We start from the raw sequence: 24,803 nt of genomic DNA on the forward strand, positions 1-24,803 counted from the left end.
TATATATATATTTTTTTTTTTTTATTCATCATTAGGGGTCTTTGTGCCGTGCTTTGTCTGGTGCCTCACCCATGTTTGCCATGGGTGATCCTGCCAGGGGCTTAAATCCCCAGACAACTTCGCTCCTAGGATCATTGTGACACACAAACCCCTCCACCACGGTAAGGTGATGGCTCACGGAGGGAGAGGGAAGTCTGGGTTTCCCTACTAAAGCTGCTGTCCCCGCGACCCGACCCTGGATAAGCGGCGGTAAATGGATGGATGGATGTGTATATACAGTGTATATATTTATATATAAAGTGATAACTTGTTTGACGTTTTTCTACAGTATCATGTTCTGTCTTGATTGTGTTCCAGGTCCAGCTGGAGTGAAGGATGTTTCCCTCCAGCAGGTGCACCTGTACCTCGTTTCCCCATCAAGCCCAGCCTTGTATTTAAGGACTCTGACTTCTGCCAAGCCTTGTCAAATTACTGACCTTGCTTGCTGTTATGCTTCAAGTGTGATTTTTGTAGACCTCTCAATGCCAATCATAGTCACTCTTATTTTTGTTCATAGATACTTGTTTGTCAATATGTTTGTTATTCTAGTATTGCTCTTTGTTTTTGTGTTATTGAACTTTTGGATATTTCATTTGTGTGTTCTATTGAACCTTGCCTTTGCAAGCGCTTTTGATTTCAAGCATTGTTTTTCCTGGCGCCTTGTGACCAGCGATTTCAGTTTATACTTTGTTGGTGCGATTTTCTTTAATAAATGTTTTTGTAATCACACTTTCTCTGAGTCTGTCTTTTTGGAATCCTAAAACATTATTTGCTTCAGTCAGAACCGAACATGCATTAACTTTAGACTTATGAATTCCACCTCTGCATCCAAATGGGATGGGATGTACACATGTGTGCACAAATAAGCACGCTATGCACCCACGCATTTCCAACCTACAGTATGTTTGCATACTGGATATGTAGAGGTGGCGTGAGACAGGCAACATAGTCATCAAACATTGTAATGCAAATGCCATGCGTGGCTGCAGGGCCGACATTCTTGCATCGGTGCCCTTTCCTAGTGTCAAGACAAATCCCAATTCCAGTGAACCTGTTGTAATCACAATAGTTTTTATGCACCACCGGAGACCGTTTGGGTGACCGGGTGGATGCTGCCGAGCGCTTATAATTGCAACAGGTGGCAAGGATGGGAGAAAGGTCACGACAGATAAGTCATCTCACTGTCTGGTACAGTACATCTAAACAGTACAGATGGCTGCTCCCATTTCATGTGGGTCTTGGAACAGAAGACATCACAATATGCTCAACAAAAAAGGGACAAAAAGACGTCCTCAATACTGACCGAGGACAGTGAGTGTGAGCAGAAGGTTCTTGAACATCTTGGAGCAGAGTCTGGCACATTTGGACTGAGGCCGGGACTCTATTGGCTCCAGGTGACTCTCGTGCATCCTCACCTCCACTTGTTTAGGCATACTGTTGGCACTGTGAAACAGAGAAGACAATCAGTTCAGCAATGCACCATCACGGAACAAAAATATCTCACGTTACAGTTTTCAGCACTCATGATTTGCAGGTATGTCATGTAGGCATCTGTTGTTGTTCACTTTGTGAAGTGTAACAGAAATCCAATCATGTGCTCATTTTGAATAGCTCTAAAAATCTCAATATACTTTCAGGAGAAAATAGCAACTGTTAAACCATCCGAGTGTGATGCCGAGCTTTCATTCTCATATAACCCTTCGCGGTTGCTATGGCAGTCAACAGATGGAAGTTGACGACAAGCTGCCGCCTATAAATTTGCAGCTCCTTATTAAAAGCAGTTTCTTAATGCTCTCCGATGTGGCTTTTTGTAATCGACGGCACCCTTTATTATTGTGATCCATCGCGGCAGTGTGGCCATCAATTGTCCCAAGACATTGACGATTTTGTCGTTTAAACTGTTTTCACTGGAGATCTGGTTTGGGGGAAAAAATACTTTAATGCAGTGTCCTTTTTGTTTAAATGTAATAGACATCATGCATTTACGGTGTTAAGTCAATTATCCATGAGTTAGTGACACAATTTGGGATGTCACATGAATTTAGTGATGGGGGAAGAGACTCAAAGCACTCTTTTTTTTCCACTCAATTTCCATGACCGTACAATTTCAATCATCCTGCTAAAAACTCAAATACAATTGTACGATGAGGGAAATTAGTCACACAGGCTTATTAATTAATTGAGTAATCATTTCCGCAGAAAGCACAAAAGATGTTTCTGCACTTGTGTGAATGCGATAAGAGAGCAGGTGGACAGCTCCTTTTTTTTTTTTTTTCAAAGAAAGAAAAAGACTAGAAACTAGCATTGAAAATACTGTTCTTCTATGTCTGACCGGAGATGGAAATGTCTTTGGGCCCTATTTTCGTGTCTGCCGCAAAGTGCAGTCTAACTGTGCGCATGGGTGGAAGTGGCTCCCTTCATTCATTCCCTTTAAAATAATTGCAGGACAAGCGCGCTGGAAACATGGCGGAAGCAAAACGAACTCATTGGAGGTGTTAAGATACACGCTGATGTCATATTTATGAAGGAACTATGATGACATCCATCACACATATCAGTAGAGCACAGAATCTGTCTGCCTGCAGTTGGATCAAATCCACCAAATTGTGTTACATCACCTGTGACACAACACCTGGTTTGCCCTGGTCTGAAGTTGAGTCTACTTTCTCTCACTAAGGTGTGCCAAGGGAATAGAAAACACCCTCAACCCGCATAATGTTCTGTAAGGCATGGCTGCCAAATTCCCAAACACAGTCGACTAGACTTGCACCAATCTGAAGATTTGCCAGGTTTTACGCAGAGCAAATGCACGCCAGTCTACAAGCTCGGACCCCAAGTCTTTCCATTCACCTGCAAGAATCCCATTGCAATGGCAGCAGGGACAAATTGTCGAGAGGAAATTATGTGACTCTGACATTTGACCTCACCGCTGGAATTCAGGGCCGGAATAAAAGTCTCAGCGAAGAACATTATTATTATTTTGCCCTTGTACCCACCCCCAGCGGCTGGCTGTGCAGTGAAAGAAGTCATATCTCGATTTGAGAAATGAAGCCCTCATAAATTACGTTCCTGTCAACTGTTCATTTTAATGGTGATGAAAGTCCGTTTAGGCTGTTGCCACATTGTGACAACCTTCTTCTCAATCAAAAGGATTTTTACAGTATTACTGTTGTTGCCCAAGTGCAGTGGACGTCCAGATCGACCACATTGCAAACGATTTTCCAAATGATGTTTTTCTTTGGGGTTTTTTTAATCTATGCAAACAACACCTTGCATAATTTTCCAGACATCAAGTGTTTTATCTGTAATATCATTTGAATATTGAAACAAACCTGAAAAAGTGAAAACAGTTTTCCTTAAAATGCTCTGTTCCAAATGACTATGCACAGCAGTGGTTCAAGAGATTGTATCGGTTGTAAAAGAACAGAAAATAGTCATTTGTTGAATTTACAGGGTTAGGAGGGTGCAGCAATCAAAAGCTATTTCAATCAAAAACATCCTAACATATCAAGTTCAATTGTAACATAGGAACTCTTATTTGATAGTAGCTTCGATATTCTTGCATCCATTGAGTGTGAGTTGTGAGTTTTTGGACAGCTTTTGCTTGAATTCTTTTCCCCTCAGAGCTCCCGTTAGGATGTGAACTGCCTCACACCCTCATCAAGCGTTTGTTTAAAGATACTTCAAAGGTTCTCAATAGGGTTGATCACCGGGGTAGGATGGGGACCACACACGTTTTCCCTCCTTTTATGACCATAGCGGCCCATCATGAAGAGGAATTTCTTGTGACATCGGATGGCGCATTGTCAAAGATCCAAAGATGATTTTGTTTCGCAAAGTTGTGTCCTTCATTTTGCAGCATGGAAGAAAGTAGCCAGTCACAAACCGCGCCTACTTTTATTTTCCCACCTTCAGGTGGAAAAATAAAACTCTCAAGACTGGAAAAGCTGCTTTCAAACATGAGGTCCGATGTTCCAATGTAACTTTACCTCTTAGGACATTTTTGATGACAGTAGCTTTTCATTTTTGCAAATACAACCTTCAAAAGCTGCAAATTCATCAAATGACTTCTTTCAGTTCTGAGCAAACCGATACAATATGTTGAAACACTGCTGCGCTTAATCATTTGAAACAGCGCATTTCAACAAAAACTATGCTTTTATTTATTTTATATTTTAAATACTTTTTATCAGATCGACTGTATAGCATGTTGCAGTCACGGTGCAGAGGTGCAGGGTTCTATTCCGTTTGAGTTTGCATGTTCTTCCAGTGCCTGTGTTGGTGTTCTCCGGGTAGTCCAATTTCCTCCCACGTTCCAAAAAACAAGCTTGGCAGGTTAATGGAATACTCTACATTGGATGGAAATACTTTTATCATTGGAAGGTTTGTTTGAAAACATGAACATGGTGTATTTTCTGTTCAGCCTGTGCAAATTAGCCGATTCTCGGATTTCTTTCTTATCTATGATGTCATGCGGCGGAAGTAGCGCAGTAGTCTTATTAGTCTGCGATGGGATGTAAACGTCCAACATGAGCAAAACACTGACCTTTGGTCAATTAAACCATTAGCCCTTCACTATTTGATGAGCACAATGTTTCCATCCCCTGAATGCTTACACATCTTTAGCTTAGCAAGTAGCCAGCCTGTCTTTCCGCAAGTACGTTGCCTTGGTTATGCAATCTGACGGCTACTTCGTCCGCTTGGGCTTAGTGCTTTCAAAGCATGCCGCATATTCCTCAAAAGTACTGGAGCTGCATGGGAGAGGCTAACACGGGTACACCAAACTGCCACTAGTAACTGGCTGGAAGTGAGACTTTCCAGTGTCGAAAAGACAAAAATGCATTTCATTGCTGTATTTAATTTTTGAGTGTGGTGGACAATACTGTTCTGATTTTATATTGAAGACCTGACTTTACCGGCAATATGATGTTTTGCACTGATGTTGCCAGAGTGGTGGCGAACTGACCCAAAGGCCCACGTGGTCTTGATTTGTGCATAAAAGCTTGTATTGTGGAGTACACTTTGTCATCTCATTGAAGCCCTTCATACACACTATGCAGTAAAAGTACAGAATTTTAGATTCAAACAATATCATCAGGAAAAACAAAAACAAAAGGCGGCGTTGGGAACCTTTCGCAAACACGTTAGCCACGCAGGGCGCCATTACAACGATAAAAGGCTGTGTTCAAGGAAAGCTGTTTGCTGCACTGTATTTTTCAGGGTTAAAAGGTGTTTGGATGCGTTTGCAATCATTTGATTATAAATATGTTTCAAGTGTTTATGGGATCACAATTTGTGATAGAACTTATTCTGATAATCACGTTAAGGTGAAATTCCTTATTCGCGGTTGGGCACGGTCCTTCTCCATGAATAGTGGAGGCTACCATACTGTAGTTACTAATTATTTCATAAACAGACACACACACACACACACACACACACACACACACACACACACACGCGCGCAAACTCACAACATCATCTCAAGCTTTGTGTATTGCTGTGACTATAGGAAGACCACCTGGGCAGCTTGCAGGCACACAGATGGAGTGCTCCGATCTCCTCTTATTAACTTCAAAGTGAAGTGTGAAATACAGAATGAACATGCAAACAGACGGCGAAGCATTGCCATTTTACTCCACCTCGGCTTGTCTCTCATACATCAGGGAAAGAAAGCTGAATTAGTCAAAGCACAAAATAAATAAATAAATAAAAGTTTAAAAAAAGATGTTGAAAAATGAACAGTACTGCAGAATCCTGGTCCATAGGAGTGATGAGGAGTTAATTAAACTCTTTCGCACTTCCCTCCCGGTCACATTATTTTTAGCAGTGAGGAGAGAGGAAGCACATGTTAAATGTCATAGAGGTCGGATATTATTCTGTCATGAGACTCATTAGAACCCTTCTCACCAAGACACATGATGGCATGAACTTGCACAAAATTATGCACAATGAAGACATTTTTCATCAGTAGGCAACATTTTGAGTTGGTTGTGTTTTAAAGAAGTATTTAGTGAATTTCTTATCCCTTAAATGTGTGGGGTTAAAATAGAAAAGATCACATTATTCTTACAAGATGAATATAATTCATACGATGGATCTGACAGTTTTGTTCATTTCAATCCTTTGTACCATTCTGAATGATCCTGGCATATTCTAAGGCAGGGTGGTGAAAATTGATCTTTGTTGCGAACCACATGGTAATTACAGTTTCCCTCATATTATTACATATACACCACAAATTGACGGATAACTACCGTATTGGCCCGAATATAAGACGGCCCTGATTATAAGACGACCCCCTCTTTTTCAAGACTCAAGTTTGAAAAAAGACTTTTTGAACACCAAATTAATTTTTATCCAGAAAATAATTACAGTACATCTGAAACAAATGATTACCGGTATAACAATATATTTGAGAGAAAGAGCATGTTATTTTGCCTCATTCAAATCCAAAGTGCAATCACATTCGTAAATGAATGGCTTCTGGTTTTTGAAATGTAAATTACATCGTAACTTCTCCTCAGCTGCCGGTTAACCTGGCCGATCTTCGACCCACTTTGCTCCTGATTGTCACTACGTTTCTCCATTTTCTGTTATCTCTTCTATTATTTTCTTCTCTTTTCCTTGTTACCGCTACTTTTTTATTTTTATTCTTTGTGCTACCGCTATTTTTATTTTTATTCTTCGTGGCAGGGTTTCACTTTGACCTGGGAAGTCAAGTTCAGCATACGCTTCAGTGATATCTGGCGCCATCTAGCGTCGTGAATGGTTATAATGTCTAGACCCCGAATATAAGACGACCCCCACTTTTTCAGTCTTATTTCAATGCAAAAAAAAACCGTCTTATATTCGGACCAATACGGTAGTTTTGAAATCAGAAGTCAGGAATGATAGCTTGTTCAACTATTGTTCAAGTTACTGTAAAAAGGGGCTTGGTAAAATGAAAATGTTTGCAATACCACAACATTATTATTCATTAAATGTAACAGTTTGAAATTTTTCGTACAAAGTTTGGTAAGATTCATGGAAGCTTACACACTTGATTTGCTGTCGCGAGTCAAATAAAATGATGTGGCAGGTCGGATCTGGGCCCCAGGCCATTAGTTTTGACCCCTGTTTTCCCCCTTGTAATTAAATCTGAATTTAGTATTGAAATGAAATGAGTTGCGAGTACATAATCACTTCAACATAGTAATATAATGATCATTATCACCATCATCATATAAAAAAATTTGGACTGTTACAAATCTTATTGGACAATACATATTTCTGAGATAATTATTCAACCTGACGTGGTAAATAAAACTGCCGTGGCTTTTATTAGCCATTCACAGAACCTCATAAATCAGTTATCATATTATGCACAGGTGTGCGTGTGTGTGTGCGCACACACACGCAGGGGAAGGTCTCAGATGGATAAATCAATTAATCTTGCCTGAGATTAAATGTACATGGCAATGAAGCCAAGAGTGAATTAATGATGATCTGAATAAATCGGCTGCACGTGTTTGAGGGCTCCACGACATTAAAGCTCAAAATGGCACCACCCACTGCTGACCTTTCTGAATGTGTGAGTGCCAAATGGACTTACTTCATTTGAGGTAGAGTTGCGGTAACAGCTCTATGCATTGACCGGGGTCACTTCACCAGCTTTGGTATTCAATCAGTCTCTGTAAAAATCACACCTGCTCCATGCAACGAAAAGAAGTAGAGCAGCAGAAGATAGGGTCCCAAGTATGGCGGTTGGCTGCGGCCAGCATAGATGTGCTGGTAGCTCTCAGCTGTCCACCGGCTCCTCCTGAGCATCCACAGAACACGAGTCCTTTCCACTCGGATCAGACCACAGAACAAGTCATTGCAAGGGACCACCTGAATTGGCCCGTCCTGACGTCTGCAGACACCCACCCACGCGAAGCTAAGCCCCCACCTCCTGACTCCACTACCAAAACCCCATGCCAACCCCCCCACCCCACCCCCTCACACACACATATATAACATAAATACATTATTTAACAAATCAGATGTGGAGGGGGAAAATTTATATCAGCGCTTACGAGCACAATCCCTGGGACCCTCCATTCCCTGGACACTGTAATCCCCACTCCCAGACTGATCCACCTCTGTGGAATATGGCAATAATGATGCCCACTAATGGCTCAATATGCAGAGCTTTATAAGTAGACATCAGCAATGTTTGCTGTCTTGGTGGGCAGCAGATGGGAGTTCATGCTTTCAGTTCTTAGTGATTATGCAACAAAATGCAACATTGTCTGTGTGGTCATCAAGGCAAAATGTTAATATCACTTCGCAGGTGAGAGGGAGGGTTATTACACTCGAAAGTAAACCATCCATTTTATGTCTGTAAAACCCACCAAAAAAAAAAAAAAGCTGCAATTGAGCCCCAGAGCACAAATAACCATCATGATTCATGTGAGGATGGAGTCAAACTGATTTTCTCCCATCTCCCAGCGGCATGGGACTCGCATAGCATTCAGCAGTACCACATTATTCTAATTAGGGAAATGTGTTGGAAAGCTATTTCCTTTTTCAACAAATGGCCGGCTGCACAACAGAAGACGGTGCAATGTCATCCTTGTCGGCAGAGATTGTGTCATGAGAAGTTGCCCATCCTTCATCCCTTGACATGTCATACCTATTCAAAAGGCTCTCTCGGGGAAAATGTGGCATTTTTATATGAGAGTTGGGGGTGCCGAGAGGAAGGGGTTACAGGGAGACACTCTGGAGGAAAGGGGTTGCTGCGATCCCACCACCTCCTCTCAGCCAAAAGAGGCGCCTGAGAGGGGCAGGCGGAGGCGGCCATTCCTGCTCTTGGCTGGTACCATGTGAAGCGCTCTGTTTCCTCTCTCTTCCTTTTGAGGGGCTTTGTTTCACAAGCAAACAGTGGATGTGCCCCCAAGTTGCCCGGCCAAGCTCTGCATCCAAACTGGCAGGGGTGAGAAAAAAACAGAGGGAGGGGGGCGGAGCTCAAATTGGAATATAAGAATATAGCGAGCGGGGAGGGCACGCTGGTTCTTTCAGTCCACTGATGTCATGCCTGTGCCCACCGTGGGAGAGCAGCGGCGGGACCAAGACGCCCCTTTCTCTTTCTCTTCCTCCACAACCTCTTTTTTTTCCCCCAAGATGAATGAATCTTTCAGAAGCCGCGGCTCATTGTGAGCCGTAATCGACGGCGATTATCCCGATTTTATGCTGCCTTCCAAGTGCGTGGAGGTTCCCTGAGTGCTGGCTTTGAGGGCTGCTGTGATGCAGCCAGGACCACAAGGGGTTGTCCTGGCAACACTTTGCAGCTTAGAGAGAAGGGGATGAAGGCGAAGGAGCACGCTCCCAGCCACACAAATACACACAGCACACAAACATGAGCAGACACAGCCAGTGCTCGAAACCCAGGATGGGGTACAACATAATTCAATGGCAAATACATAATTGTGAAAATATCAAACGATAGCAAATGTGTCTGCTTAATTGCAAATCTACTTCAGAATATAGACTGCGCGGCTTTGATTACATCACTAAATACCGTAACTAATGAGTTTGCATGAAAGTTAAGTTGTGTGGGCGTCTTAGTTTCTTGTCAGTTGTACTTCTGAAAAGCAAGCACACCGAGGAAGATCTAAATGAGAATACGCATTTCCCACGAGTGTCTCTGGGGCCCAATGCCCGTTCTCATGACTGGAGCATCACAATATAATGTGAGGTAAAGACAACTGGAGTTGGGCCAGGCTCCGGATATATCTGGCCCCACTGGGCCTCACAGCTACTTTGTTATGTAGTGGGAAGAAATGGGCTCACGCATTCTGGCTGCCTAGGAGCTGTGAAAAGAAAAATGAAGCCCTCAGCAAACACTCCGGGTTGTGTGGCGCATGTAAGTGGGAGATCCAATTCCAACAAATCTCAAGAAAGGGAGCCTTTGTCATTCTGTCTTTTAATTACACTTTCGACTCAAACATAGTCACATGAGGCAAAGTAGTTATAGTTATGAAATCCAGTCAATTCCATCTGCAGGTGTGAGCCCTTTCAGTCAGTGCATGGCTGGAACTAATAAGAAGAAGCAATTGGGCTTGTAAAAAATATGGAAGTGATCCTGAGGGAGATCACCATAGCGATATTCATTTGAGAAAATTCTTTTTAGATCCATCCATCCATTCATGATTGAACCACGTCATCCTCACGAGGGCATGCTGCAGCCTATCCCAGCCGACTTTGAGCAGTAGGTGGTGTACACCCTGAGCTGGTTGCCGGCCAAACACAGGGTACACATAGACAACCAACCATTCACGCTAACATCCACACCTAGGGACAATTTAGAGTAATCAATTATCCTACTGTGAGGGTTTTTGGAATGAGGGAGGAAACTGGAGTACCCGGAGAAAACCCACACGGACAAGGGGAGAACATGCAAACTCCATGCAGGCAGGAATCAAAACCCTGACCTCTGCATATATATATATATATATATATATATATGTATATGTTTACAGTGCTATAAACACACATTGATAGGTGTTGCTGAATTATATATAAGTTTCAACTCTAATAATGAGGGTTTTTTGTAACAATTACCAATATAGAATATACTTTGCATACTTCTCCACAAACTCTTAACTGGTAATTCATCAAAGTGATTATTGTACAAAGTAAGATTTTGTTTTTAGCCCATGACACTGATGGCCAGACAATCATTTCCATTCGTGATCAACAATTTGACTGACATGCACAAGTACAGATATGCATTTTCAGTGTTCTTTCATTTCTACCAGAGTGCTATGGTATCTAAAGGATGATGCCTGACTCACTGTCTTCAACTGACTGGTCGACAGAGAGATGTCACTGTCAAAGGACAGAGAGACGATGGCAAGAAGGCAAAACATGAGTATTTTTTTCCTCTGACAAAGTTTATTGTAACACAAAGAAACCACCATTATGAATGTCTTCCAATGTTGTCTTTTGTTTCGCTTGTAATGCTTCTCTTTTTTTCCTCAAATGTATGCATTAAACTGTGTTGCTCTGCTATAATGTCACATAACGGACTCAGAACCTCATCGGCATATCAAGATCTTGCCTGCGCATCCCGCATCACGGGGCTACACGGGTCAGATCGGTGTCTACCATTGCACTGTCATGACAAACTACCACATGTGACTTTGCTTCTGAGACTGTCAGGAAGGCCAGAATTCAGTACCATGGTCAGTGACCACCTCACGCTGAAGGAGCTGACCATCTTTCTTGAGGAACACAAACAAATTGAAAGATTTAGAGCACATACAAATCCAAATGTCCATACAAATCCACACAGACTGCACACACATAGTATTCCTGTTCTACCCACAATCCCGGCTGTGTGACTGAACGTCAACTACACCAACATTCAGTTAATCACTGTTGAACGTTACGCAACCATGTTCTTTTTTTATTTTCATCACTTTCATTCCATTTTTACCGTTCAATCCACGAACCGGCTGCCTCTCATCTTGGCCACGTATGACAGATCAGTATTTCTCTGCCTGTCAGCATCCTCTAAGTTTTCTCTTTGTTTCCCTTTGTGTTCATAATGAGGCAGTCATTAGAGACAGAGCCTCTGGGAATCCTGAAGCTCGTGTTGTAGTCTGTGTAGGTCTCTCACATGTGACCAGTTCAGCTCTAATTACGTGCTAACGGCCTATTATGCTGGAGAGGGTTTGGGATAGACTGAATTGGATAATTCCCATTCATTTCCATGAAGGACCAGAGATACTAGAGTTGTAAATGTAATCCAACCACGGCCCTCTTCACTACTGCATCTACAGTTAAGTGATTTCCAATTACTGTCTGCACATCACTTGACTGCACCTTACATTTGTTATTCTCTCTCTTTTATTGTGGCTGTTGTTGAATACCGAATCCCTCTGTTAGTCTTGATATCGAGGCTCTTTTTTATTTCCCGGATGTTCCTCGAAAACGGTCCTTTTTTTTTCCCCAGATCCGAACTGCCATCAATCTCTGACTGCGGCACAGATGAAAGGCCAATGGAGAAAAGAAGATCATCCATATTCATGGTTACTTTCTCTCAGCACTGTGGAGGGCTTCCACACCTACCGCTGGCGTCCTCATCTCTCATCTCTTTCTTTATAGTTGTGCGGCCGATCATGAGAATACAAATCAGTTCTGCTATCATTAGCAAAAGGCACATCTGTGAAAAAGATCTGGGTATACCGAGTGGCATCACACAGCTACTGATGGCTTCAGCCGATTCCCCAAAGGAGCTCATTAAATCAACTAGTAAGGCAGGACTACCCCACCCACTACTACAGCACCAATGTTATCCATCGCATAACTGAGGGAGGAATGACAGAGGATGATGTAGAGGTGTATAGAAGACAGAGGGAACGGTACAAGGGGGCAGGCAGAAATGCCACATAAAGATAGATGTGCAACCATGCATGGAGGAAAGGGACAAATAAAGGGGGCGGGGTGTAGGGGGGGGGCAAAAGGTGTGGCTTCTCGTAAATGAAGGGATGGAGAGTTAAGAATATAAGTGACGTTCGAGCTCAGATGAAAGCAATCATTAGAAGTGCCGCACATGCACAGTTCATCGAGGGAGTCTTTGTTATTCGGTAATCTGTTGGCCACGTAAAGAGCTGACAGCTGTGTTGGTGAGGTCCGCCTATGAAATGGCATCACCACGCAAATCACATTTCATACATCAATAGTCTCACCTGCCACAAGCAAAAATAGACACGCAGAAACATCACATGCCTTTACACGGACCGGCTCCCACATTTCCTGCACGTTAACATGTAATTACAGGCAGCCACTCACAAGAACAATATCTTGCATTGCGCAGGCGTCCCTTGTCAAAATTCTCGGTCCGAGTTCCGATGCAGGGGCACGTGGTCTCAGCTTCATTCGGGATTTGTCAATAAGAGGACTAAGGAGGATGGATGTTCTCTCACTAATTAAACACCGGAGTCTGTTGGGACGGAGCACCGCCAGCAGCAGTAGCAATAACAGGCTCTCCTTAAACAACCCCACGGTATTGACAGAAAGAGCATGCCTACACACACATGCACAACTCAACAATTAAACGCGCACGCACACGTACACGCACACACACACACACACACACACACACACACACACACACACGATTACTGTGTGAAGCCCCAAGGACCTCATACACAGCGTGCTTGAACATGACAAACCCTCACTTAAAACACGAGCATATTTCCTGTAATATCCAACACCACCTTGGAACAGAAAGAGCATGCCTACACACACATGCACAACTCAACAATTAAACGCGCACGCACACGTACACACACACACACACACACACACACACACACACACACACACACACACACACGATTACTGTGTGAAGCCCCAAGGACCTCATACACAGCGTGCTTGAACATGACAAACCCTCACTTAAAACACGAGCATATTTCCTGTAATATCCAACACCACCTTGGAAATAATATTCAATCTGTGTCTGCTCAATCTGCTGTTTCTGTTTCCTCTGAGACTTCATGTCAAAGGCACATAATAGCCCACAGCCGAGGCGGTATCGTTTACTGAGCACATGCAGTAATTGGATTTATTATTTATGATTTTTCATCATGATTCTTGAACTCCCATGGAAAAATATGCATTTGTTCTTATACATTAAAATTCATCAATCAAACAAAATATTTTTCTCTTTTTCCTGAAAGGGATATTTTATTTATTTAGCAATTTTCAGTATTAAAAAAAGTCCATATTTTTTCCATAATGAATTTAATAACTTCATTATTTTTCACGTTCAATTAATACCTTTAAAAACACATGTGGCCACTTGCTGTGACAAAGTCACACATCACATGTACCCATGGGTCCAGGAACAACCAATCATGGCTCAGCTTGTGAACATCACATCAAGTATCAAGTACAACTTTATTGTCAAATGTGCTGTATGTGCACTTGAGCCATAGTTCGTTGTTTCCTGTGAAGTCATCAAATTCATTATTTACTGCTGAAAATGGCAAAATGAGTCATGCATCCGTTTAATCTTTTGTCACTAATCCTTCTTTTGTTCGATTCTCCGATAAAATATTGATATACACTTTCAGCTCAGACAAAGGTAAACCTCCGCAAAGAAAAAAGAACATCTTTTTGACAACACAATTCTCTTGACAAATTTTAAAGATCACTATTAATTCTATGTTTGCTTTTTTTCCACTACCGCCACTATTTATCATGAAAATGTGATCCGGAGATACAGTATCCTTTTCCTTGGAAATGAAACCCATCCGTACTAACAGTCGTGGCTCTACATTTTTGCCCAGTGCCAGTCTGGAGCATAGTGTAACTGCGAATGTGTGGGCTACATCGAGGGCCCTATTTTTGTGCCAAGCGGAAAGTGCAGTCTGACGATGCGCATGGGTGGCGTTTTCTTTCTTTTGATTGTTTGCTGGACTTTCTACAGGTAGAATTGGACATAATGGTGCATTTACAATGTTGTGCACCATAGTGGGATGGAACAAGCCTTCTCTGTCAATCTTGGTGGCATACCTTATTTGCATTAAAATCAGCTTGGAGTACAGGATGCCCAAGTACGCCATGCTTGACATTGCAGAAACAGAAATAGACTGGAGTCGATGCATGACACGTCAGTGTGTGACCCCCCCCCCCCCGACCTCCTCCCAATAGTTCTGGCGGTGCTCTAAAAATATGATAAAGATGATAGAGATTATAATTTATTCAATGAATTGATTCCTACAATAATTGAAAGGGTTGGTGCCATATTTATCAACGAAATCTGGTGACATCCACCACACACGTCTGCAAAGCACTGAATTTGTCTGCCTGCGCCTTGATCAAACACACCAAAATTGTGTTACACCACCTGCACTGCTCCACAGACTTCGGGTTAGCTTGTTTAAAATTTTCTCTACTTTTCGTCACCAAATTGCGAGATGCGCTGGGGGGAGCGGAAGTAACTGAGGATGCACCCGTTTTTACACCAAGGACAGATTGTCTTCTGTTATCACATATTAAGATGAGTAGGGGCAAGGAAAGTCCATGCACCGGAACGCCCAGAGGCACAGCAAGGCCCCAAAAATGCAACTCGGCTTGCGCTGGCACAAAAGTGAAGTTATACCCATTTTTACAGAGCACATGGGCGTCATTCGATCAAAATAGGGCCTGAAGTGGGTATTTTCAAAGAGGCACACAGCTCGTTGCAGTTAGAAACTCGGGGTACTGAAACACTGTAGGTGTCAAAACAATTGACTGGCTTCGCCACCAACCAAACCAGCTTTCCACATTCCCTTCAGAATACATGAGATGGGCAAAATCCTTGACATGATGGAAGCATAACATAATTTGCAGGAGTCCATGGAGGTGGTCAAAGTGCACAAAATAATTTTATGAGGAAAGCAGACTTCCATGGGCGGATGGTGTTATCGTCTGTGGAGTGTGCACTTGGAGACTGTCTTCCACTGTGATAGTACATGTCCATGCGTGAGTCCCACTGCCCCACAACAGCTTTGCCACAGCCTGGGGTGTTATTTATATTATGACAACAATAGTAACATAATCATGTATTCAATCAACTGATTATTAAAAAGACTCATAGGCTTCATTTCACGCCATTGTTCTATTTCTGAATGAAATATGATGACATCACCACACGCATGCGCCTCCTGCACATCAATCACATTCACCAGGGTCTAATCCCTAGAACTCGCTGGCCTTAACTTACTCAGGAGACGCCAAAACCCCTTCAGTGGAGGAGTAAGCTCACAAGACAAATTCCACAAAGTCCTGCCTAACCATTTTTCTACTACTAAGTGCTGAACAGGATTTTGGGTGATTTCACAATGGATTCATCTGTCACAGTGCAAAAGCTATTTTGTAAATTATTGAAAAATAATTATCTTTTCTTCGTAGCTGTCCAACTTCATCAGAATGACGAAAAAGCAAGGATGAGGGTATACAGTAGGTTATATATTTGCCGTATGGGTGGATGGATGCATGGATGAATGCAGAGATGATTGAGAGAGAGACAGAGAGAGGAGAGAGAGATAGATAGATAGATAGATAGATAGATAGATAGATAGATAGATAGATAGATAGATAGATAGATAGATAGATGCTAGTCCTAATTAAGCAGTGTAGAACGCAGTGAGCCAAAAGCTACAAACAAAAACCCCTCTGTGTTAATCAGCCATTGAGGCAGAGCGCTCTTGGAACACGCCATCCCTACCAGAATAATGGGCCACTTTACAGGCCTCCAAGTTAGTTCACAGAATATCGAGCTGGGAAACCGCTAGCGCGGGGTTCATGGGGAGGAGGGGTGATTTTAATTGTTTCCTTCGTTTTTGTTTTTCAGGCCCCTCCACTCTCTTCGCCTTTCACCCCTTTTGGTTCTGAAAGGGGGTTCTGACAAACAGGCAATGAAGGGGATTGTTGTGTGTTCCGTTGCCCAAGTGGGTGAGGTAAACAAACTAGACAGTACGCTCCATCAGCTGGATTGTGGGGATGGTGATAGGCTGAGCGGTGTGGGGGGTGGGGGGGGGGGCTGCACACAAGGTGAAGGATGATTGGTTAAGCATCGCGGGGTAAGAGGGGTGCAGGGTGATGGGGGAGAGAAGGGGAAGATTAGTGGGGTATAAAGGGTGACGGTAAAGGCTCCTAGGGAGAGCGTAAAAAGGTGGTTATCCCGGAAGAAGTTGGTGTGTGTGTGTGTGTGTGGGGGGGGGGGGCATACATGGAGGCAGGGGTCTCTCCTCCAAGTGTGGTCATTGTATTCATTGCCGCGGTTCTCATGCATGGAACCCCTTTGGCTTCCGAAAACGTCCACAAGTGATGAAGCACTCCCGTATCTGAGCAGACAAGTGGCAGCTCGGCTCTTTGCTCCCACAGCTCAAGGCCGTTAACATGCTCAAGAGCAACATTAATGCCTGCCGATGAACAAAGAAGCACACAAACACTGCTCGCAGGCCCATTGCACACTTAATTGAGGATTTGGGAAGAAGGAAAGGTGGGTGAGGCAAGCAGGGCTAAAAAAAAAAAAAAACAAACCAAAAACCTACCTGTATTTTTTATTTTTTTTGATGGTCAAAATTTATGCATGCATTTATGCAAAATGCATTCCTTAGCATTGAAGGTTCATCATTATGGATATTTTCTTTCATTGCTTCTTCAAACTTCAAATCTACAATGGTCAAAAGGCTACTTCAAACAAACATGAGCAGCACAGTTTTCTCCTCAGGGCGCAGTTTATTTGTCAAAAGAACATGTCGTAATACTTCTTGGTGAAAAAAATAAAAACACTCATCTCCTTAGATTAGAGAATGTCCATAGCGTAAGTATTCTGAATTGTGATGTTGATTTGAGTGACTCCTGTATGAGCAGTGACTGGATATAACGGACTGTGCTTTGCCATATCTCCACTATTCTTCAGATGAAGTCTTCTATTAGTTTTTTTTTCATTCACTCAAGTGTCATTTCAGTCTGCACTAAAGATAAACATGTGGACAACGTCTGCTCAAGTATTACTACTGTTCATGAAGTCTTCTCTTTGTTTTGGAAAAAAAAAAGACTAATCTTCAATTATTATTCTTGGTTTAAACAAAGGGTAGATTGTTCTCAACAACTTGGTCTTTGGTGTCAGGAGGAAAAAACAAAAACAAAATGAGACCCCCGCCCCCTCCATTTACCCTCAACCCCTTTTACCATTCATTCTCCGAGCAATTCCGTGACTCAAACTGCTGACCTGAATTCTGATGGAGCAGGTGCCAAAGGGATGTAGCTGGTGGACAACGGTTAAAGGTTGCGTCTGGTGTATTGACGTAAACACATGTTCAATCAAAATTTCTGAGTTACTCACTCATGTTGACCGTTTGGAAGTTTGCCACATTTCTCGTAAAAGTGAATCTTGTGGTTGAATCGGTATATTCCGGCTTGAAATGCCACATGAAAGGGGTAAGACTTGTGCTTCAGGAAATACTCATGTAAAAATCTCCTAGCTATTTTCATTGTATTTATAATTCTGACATTATCAGAGATGAAAGTGGACTTTGCTTTAAATCCCAGAAAATACATACACATATATATATATATATATATATATATATATATATATATATATATATGTATGTATGTCAGTTTAGCGCATTATTATCGGCATTAATTTAAATAAATTTTAACGTGATTAAATTTTTTATCGTGAGATTAATGCGGCAACACGTCACAGCGGATGTTACTTTGCTCTATAAATAAACCGGAAACAAAACAACAAGCGCGCTGCACAGGTCCACGTCCATGTCTGTTTTGCCAACCATGGCAGTGCGAGACACCGGAAACGGATACTTAAAGTTTATGAATGGAAAGTTTACTTATGTATGATATATGATTTTATATATTCATGAAAATGAGAAAATCCGGAATTCCGGGAAAATCACTGCATAATTAGCCATGTCTAAAGTTACTCACTCATTCTCAGTCCGGTACGGGGATATCAAACGTTTGAATGCACAGTTGATTACCATGTTCTAGATTCAAAGTTCTATTAAGATTTTGTTGACTCAAAATTATCGGGGATACAAATTTTCAAAATAGTGATTTATATAAATATTTCTAGGACAATTTCATTTCCTTGCCAATTTCATGTTTTTTTTTTCCAGCCAGAAATAATGTAATATATATTCCTTGAGGGGCAACATGGCTCAGTACTATTGTGGCCATTTCCCAACCCGTAGGTTGGTGGTTCCATCTCTGGCCACTGCAACCACGTTGAAGTGTCCTTGAGCAAGATACTGAACCCCCAGTTGCGAAGCGCTTTGACTACTCAAGGTAGAAAAGTGCGATACAAGTGACAGCCCATTCAAAATGAGAATTCACTTTAATTGATTGAAAATTTGTGAAAAGTGTGAATAATTTCAGGTTTCCGTGTATATAAATATTCTATATGGTCAGAATGTGAAATGTCTCCGTGCAACTCTGCAATCGAGGCTATGATGGGATATTATTGTTCATTCTCTATTCCTTTGGATGAGGTACTGGCCACTGAGCAGTTTTTTTTTAATTGTTAGTGTTCTCATATGTCTTTGGCTTTTCTTCTGGGCTTTTGCAGTGTAACAGTTCACAGAGCTGATGTTTGTGCGGCTGCCAAGGGTCAATGCCCACTTTATGACCGGTTCACCAAGGCCCTGTGATGGACTGGCAACCTGTCCAGGGTTTAATGTGCCCTTCATCCTGTATCACTTAAAATATGTTCCACACTGTATTCTGACCTTGCACAGATATAGAAGTCTAGAAAGAAGATGAATATATTCATTGGCGTTATGAAATAAGATTTTAACGTATTATCTGGTCAGGTAGGTGGCAGTTGTCTCATGGCAAAACCAAGTAAAGCCTTAACCATGGCCATCAAGAGGGCTATCAGCCTCTGTGGTGAATGCTTGTGTTGTCCTGTTCCTGTGCAGTCAAACAGAAGTGAAGGGAGCCAGGCTCTTTGTTTGGTCAAGCCATGGGAAAGACCCCACTCCGTGCAGACCTCTGAGAACTAAAACACTGATTCTATAGGCGGGGACTGCATTGGCAAAATCCAAAAACAAAAACGAAGCGGGCACAGCATGGATTGGAAGATCCACACTAGGATTCCGGTGAACATAAATTCAAAAAATTTAGGCCCACGCAAATGAATACACTTAGAAATGGGGTGATATGAATGCAATATCCAATCAACAGGGAAATAAAATGAAAGAGAAAACCAACTGAGAGATGTCATTAGTACAGACATGAGAAAATGAGAAGCAGGACAGACAAACATGAGGGTGTTGGAGAATGAAACAAGTATTTGGATGCTCCTTTGGCATCTTCCGTGTGTTCCCAGGAGGATTACACAAGCAGCGGAAGCCACACAATGACAGGAGGAACTCCATGAATGGAAAGATGGGACATCGATGTGGATGGTGAATTCTTGAGATTAATTTCACATGCTGTGTCATTTTTTTCTTCAATCAAGCTTTAATTTCATTTTCCCAATTTGTTGCAAGATAAAAGTGCTGGTTGCCCCGAGGTGGGGAACATATGTTGCACCTTCATGCTTCTTGTGGTATCCTTTTACCTTACCGTGGACATAGATAAGAAGCCTCTCTGATATACATAATAAATCCACATTTGATCATTTACACAGAAAATTTCTTTCGATTTGAATGTCTGCACTTTTTTTTTGTCTCTCCCACTTTGTCACCCACTCTTTGTCACACGCCTGCCAGTGTTACATCTCAGTTTTTCTGGCTGAAACATTTCATTTTCCTCAAGTTTGATTATTATTTAAAGGAAAGCTTTAGGAAACAGCCTGAGTAAAGGCAGAAGAAACAGCTAGGTGTTGGCTTTCGTCAAGAATAAACATTTTATTGCTCAAATGATTGTCATGAATGCATGTTTGAGGTAGACTCATTAATAATGCATGCAATGTATCGCGTGCAATATTCATCTCCAAATTTATTGAGCTTCATTTGCAAAATGACATTTCGATCTTGTATGTTCCTTTTTTTTTTTACTCCTATTTTTTCCTTGGTATTATTTGCTATTAGATGACTTGTGTGTTTCACTCATAGCCCCCCATGTACGTTCAACTATAGCCTTCACCCACACGCACGTGCACACACACACACACACACACACACACACACACACACACACACACACACACACACACGTAAACATAAAAGTTACCCTGAGCAATGTCTACCCTAATTAAAGCATTGTTTACCCAGATGGCTGGCATTAATATGTGGATGCTCCGTAGGGTTGACATGTTCATACATATTGAGTTTATAAGATTTGTTTATTATGGTTGATGTTACCAGCATTTGTGCATGTATAATGTATACGCACTCTCACACACACACACACACACACACACGCACACACACACACACACACACACACACACACACACGCGCGCAAATGCTGCATTTTTTTCTTATATATTTAGAATTCTTGAGCTGCTAAAAGTCTTTATACTATATTTGCTGGTATCCACATCCACTTGAAATCTTCACCTTTATATGACATGACCAAAGCTTTACATGATAATGTGAACGAATGTAAATTGAATATTAAAGTGGCATCTACGACAAGCAACTACAGTAATTTGATTCACAGTATTGTCTTTCTCCTCAACAAAGACCTGTATTATATTTACAAAATGATCCTCAACTCCCATTGATGCGATTCTGATCAGTCACTGTGACACACAGACACACGCGCACCCACACGCACACTCAGAGATAGGACATTTGTACATCAAAATGACTCATCCCGCCTTTCAGCATGTGCCTTGGATGTCTGTGCTCATTCATGTAAGGCAGAAAATGCCACAGTACAGTAGTTTAGAGAAGTGCCTCTGGGAAAAGGACAAAACGCATTAGCTGCATGGACACTTTTCAATACAGATTCTCCCGGCAATTACACTGAACGCCAGCTCCCTTCAGACTCCACCCCTGTGACAAAATGGCCATGGTCCAGCCAGTATGTCTCACCGGGCAGAAGGTTTTGTTAATAATCCAACATCCACACTGATCTCCTCCATGGACGCATCCGTCAATGTGCTGTTGTCAGAAGCGTTCGCTCACACACCCCGCGCACGTTTTCTAAATTGATGAGCCGGAGGTGATCAAGTGGTGGTGCCAAGAGTGCTGGTTTCCATGGTGACCCTGGTACTGCTGTTGGGAAACTGTAATGTGTATGTGTACGCATGCCTATTGTACTGCATGTGCTTTAAAATGAAAGGGAGGCAACCACTAGCTCCTTAGGGCGGGCAGTTTTACCATAGAAAGGTTGTGATTCTTCAGTTGTCTTTGCAGGAGTGGTTCCTTCTTCTCTCCGTTAATAAAAATGCTTGTTCAATTGAATTAGTTTGCACACACAGAAGGCTAAAAACACTGCAGGTTTCCAGTCAACGTATTTACATTTTGCGCTGATTAATTTCCGTGGCCAAGACAAAATCTTGTACCACAAACCCACATTGACCCAACTTGTTGATTATCAGAATGCTCTTCTGCAAAGACAGTGAAAGAATCTATAAGACGATGCACCTTGCTAAAAAGCCAAATTCCATATCATCCCATTGCCTCCATAAGAAACAAGACTACTCGTGGATGAGGACTGGAAGAAATTAATTCATAAACTTGCTTTACTCTTAAAATCTAACTTGGATTTAGGTTTGATGTCTAAAATGGTGTGTTGGATTTACTCAATTTGATTTTGTCAAGTTGCTGCACACAATAGAATCATCTGGATTTCGATATATTTTTCAGTAGATATATAGTCGAACATAAAGTGATGCAAGAACAAAGTGGCAAACAGTGCACACACATTTCAACCATGTGGTGTTATTCTCTGTCACAGGGCATACATAAAGGTTAACGCGCATCAATCATCTGCAACGAATTGCTTGCAATTCTACATGCATGTCTGATCATTTTAAATTAATGAACCCAGATGGATGAAAGAGTTAACCGCGTCTCTGATGGAATTCAATGTGTCGCGCACCTCTACATCATAATGTGTGCGCTGCAATGAGAGAAAACGAAGCAAGAAAATTACTTGCAATAAATGCACGCCCGAATGGGATTAAATGATTAAATTATCCGATTAGTTGCGAGTGTTCTCGTGCTGTTTGTTGAGCATCGCAGCGTTTGTCTTTAAGAGATCAAAAGCAGCATCTTACCTTTATTGCAAACCTCAACGAAGAAAGTTTTGGGTGCACCCGCTTTTCAGGGTCTTGTTGCATCCGCGTCACGGAGGCTGAGGCAGCAAAGGCGAGCCACTGCGGTTCCACCACAGGAGCTCTTGACGGAGAGATCGTGGTGAGGGTTTTGGTCTCAGTAGAATCCGAGGAGCTGTGCAGCTAAACGAGCCCGCGGAAAGAGCTATGCCTCACCTCACCCCTCGGCGCTTGACTCCCCTTCTCGCCGCGCCCGCCCCCTCCTCTTTGTGTCCTTTCAGTGGTGTTGCCATCTCCAGTTGGTGAAAGATGCACCTTATCTCCTCCCTCCCTTTACCTTTCTCTCTCGTGCTCTCATTTGCATATTCCATTTACGAGTTGATATACAAACGCAAACCCAAACAGAAATAAATGGTGACTCGCTCGCGGCAGGTCGGGGGTCCTCCAATAAAAGTTGCAGGCGTCCATTTTAGGATCTGCTGTCAAGATAAAGTCCTGAACACGCGTACTGTGCTACACTGCAAATCGGAGGTGTTAATTCAACGTCAGAGGTATAGTGGTTCTCAAATAGCCATAGGTTATGAATGCACTTGAGGGCGTAGGCGAGATTTTAAAATATATTTAAAAAAAATAAGCATCCAAGCAAAACAAAAACAACAAAAAAATAAATAAACAAAAAAAAATCAGGCGTCCATTTTAGGATCTGCTGTCAAGATAAAGTCCTGAACACGCGTACTGTGCTACACTGCAAATCGGAGGTGTTAATTCAACGTCAGAGGTATAGTGGTTCTCAAATAGCCATAGGTTATGAATGCACTTGAGGGCGTAGGCGAGATTTTAAAATATATTTAAAAAAAATAAGCATCCAAGCAAAACAAAAACAACAAAAAAATAAATAAACAAAAAAAAAGTGACAAGAATGACAAAGATCCTATCCTCAGTGAAGCACAAGACCAGGTGTCTCACTAAAATATCTCAAAGCAAAATATCTCGGTTAAATGGAACAATGCAATATTCAGTGTTAACAGTTGGTAATTCTGTTGTTCATTTTAAAGTTATTAATAGATTTTTAATCGATATGTCTTCCCAGTTGTGCTTTTATTGAGAATGAAGTTCATGATTTCTTTTTGAGAACAGATCTGCACTATGATGTGTGTGAGGTTTGCATGTTCTCCCCGTACCTGGGTGGGTTTTCTCCAGGTGCTCCGGATTCCTCAAACATTCCAAAAACAGGCATGGCAGCTTCATGGAACACTCTAAATTGCTGTGAGGTGTGATTGTGAACACGAATGGGTGTTTGCCTTTGTGTGCCCTGCCTGGCAACTAGTTCATGGTGTACCCAGTCTACTGCCTAAAGACATCTGGGATAGGCTCCAGCACATCCGCAACCCTTGTGAGGATAAGCGAATTAGAAAATGGATGGAGAAACATTTCTACTGAGGTAGTGACTGTAATATCCATGGATAGAGCATTCTAGAGCACTGAGTCTGAATAGAAAACGCTCTAGAACCCGCAGACTTCGTTTTGGCTCTCGGGACCACGAAAAGACCAGCGTTTTGCAAACAAAGGTTTCGGGACGAAACATACGGTACCACTTAGTCAACGTCTATTATCTGCATGATTCACCAAGGCAGCCACAAATTCAGAAAATTCATCTAAAAAGCCCCAGGGGGATAGTACAGTAAATAAATACAAGTTGAAACAGTAACAAGTCTGTGTGTGGTTTGCATTATGAGAAATGTGACAAAAGATAATTCCATTTGAATGGTACAAAATGCTTCAAAGCATTTTTTTTCAACCCGAATACTAATATTTGGGATATTGAGAGCTGTGATTGTAAGCATGTATGGCATAACTGTGTAATTGAGTAATTGAAAACGAAACATATTCTTTAAAATAGTAAGATTACAGTATTGAGGAAAGGGTTCGAGCAGAGTACAGTCGACACTTTTTCTCTCTTTGTGACATCCTGTCACAGTTGACAGTGGACAATTACAGGTGGTGCATACATATAAATTTAAAAAACAACAATCCCCCCCCC

General features: G+C 42.0%; 1 protein-coding gene across 3 annotated transcripts in view; it reads right to left on the reverse strand.

Annotated features, from left to right (window-relative positions):
* slc1a2b (solute carrier family 1 member 2b) overlaps positions 1-22,995 on the reverse strand; it is a 38,369-nt gene extending 15,374 nt beyond the window's left edge. Inside the window, exons 1-2 of one of the 3 annotated variants that reach the window (XM_019894069.1) lie at positions 22,766-22,995; positions 1,343-1,482 (exon numbers count right to left, since the gene is read on the reverse strand). In XM_019894069.1, the coding sequence (XP_019749628.1) occupies positions 1,343-1,472 (130 nt within the window). In that variant the 5' untranslated portion in view covers positions 1,473-1,482; positions 22,766-22,995. Of the gene's footprint in view, positions 1-1,342; positions 1,483-7,633; positions 7,909-22,765 lie in introns of those variants that run through there. The other 2 variants (XM_019894068.1, XM_019894070.1) reach the window with 2 other exon arrangements.
* Between the last annotated feature and the right edge of the window lie 1,808 nt (positions 22,996-24,803).

Source organism: Hippocampus comes, unplaced genomic scaffold (genome assembly GCF_001891065.2).
Source record: "Hippocampus comes isolate QL1 unplaced genomic scaffold, H_comes_QL1_v1.1 scaffold104, whole genome shotgun sequence".
NCBI classification, from domain to species: Eukaryota; Metazoa; Chordata; class Actinopteri; order Syngnathiformes; family Syngnathidae; genus Hippocampus; species Hippocampus comes.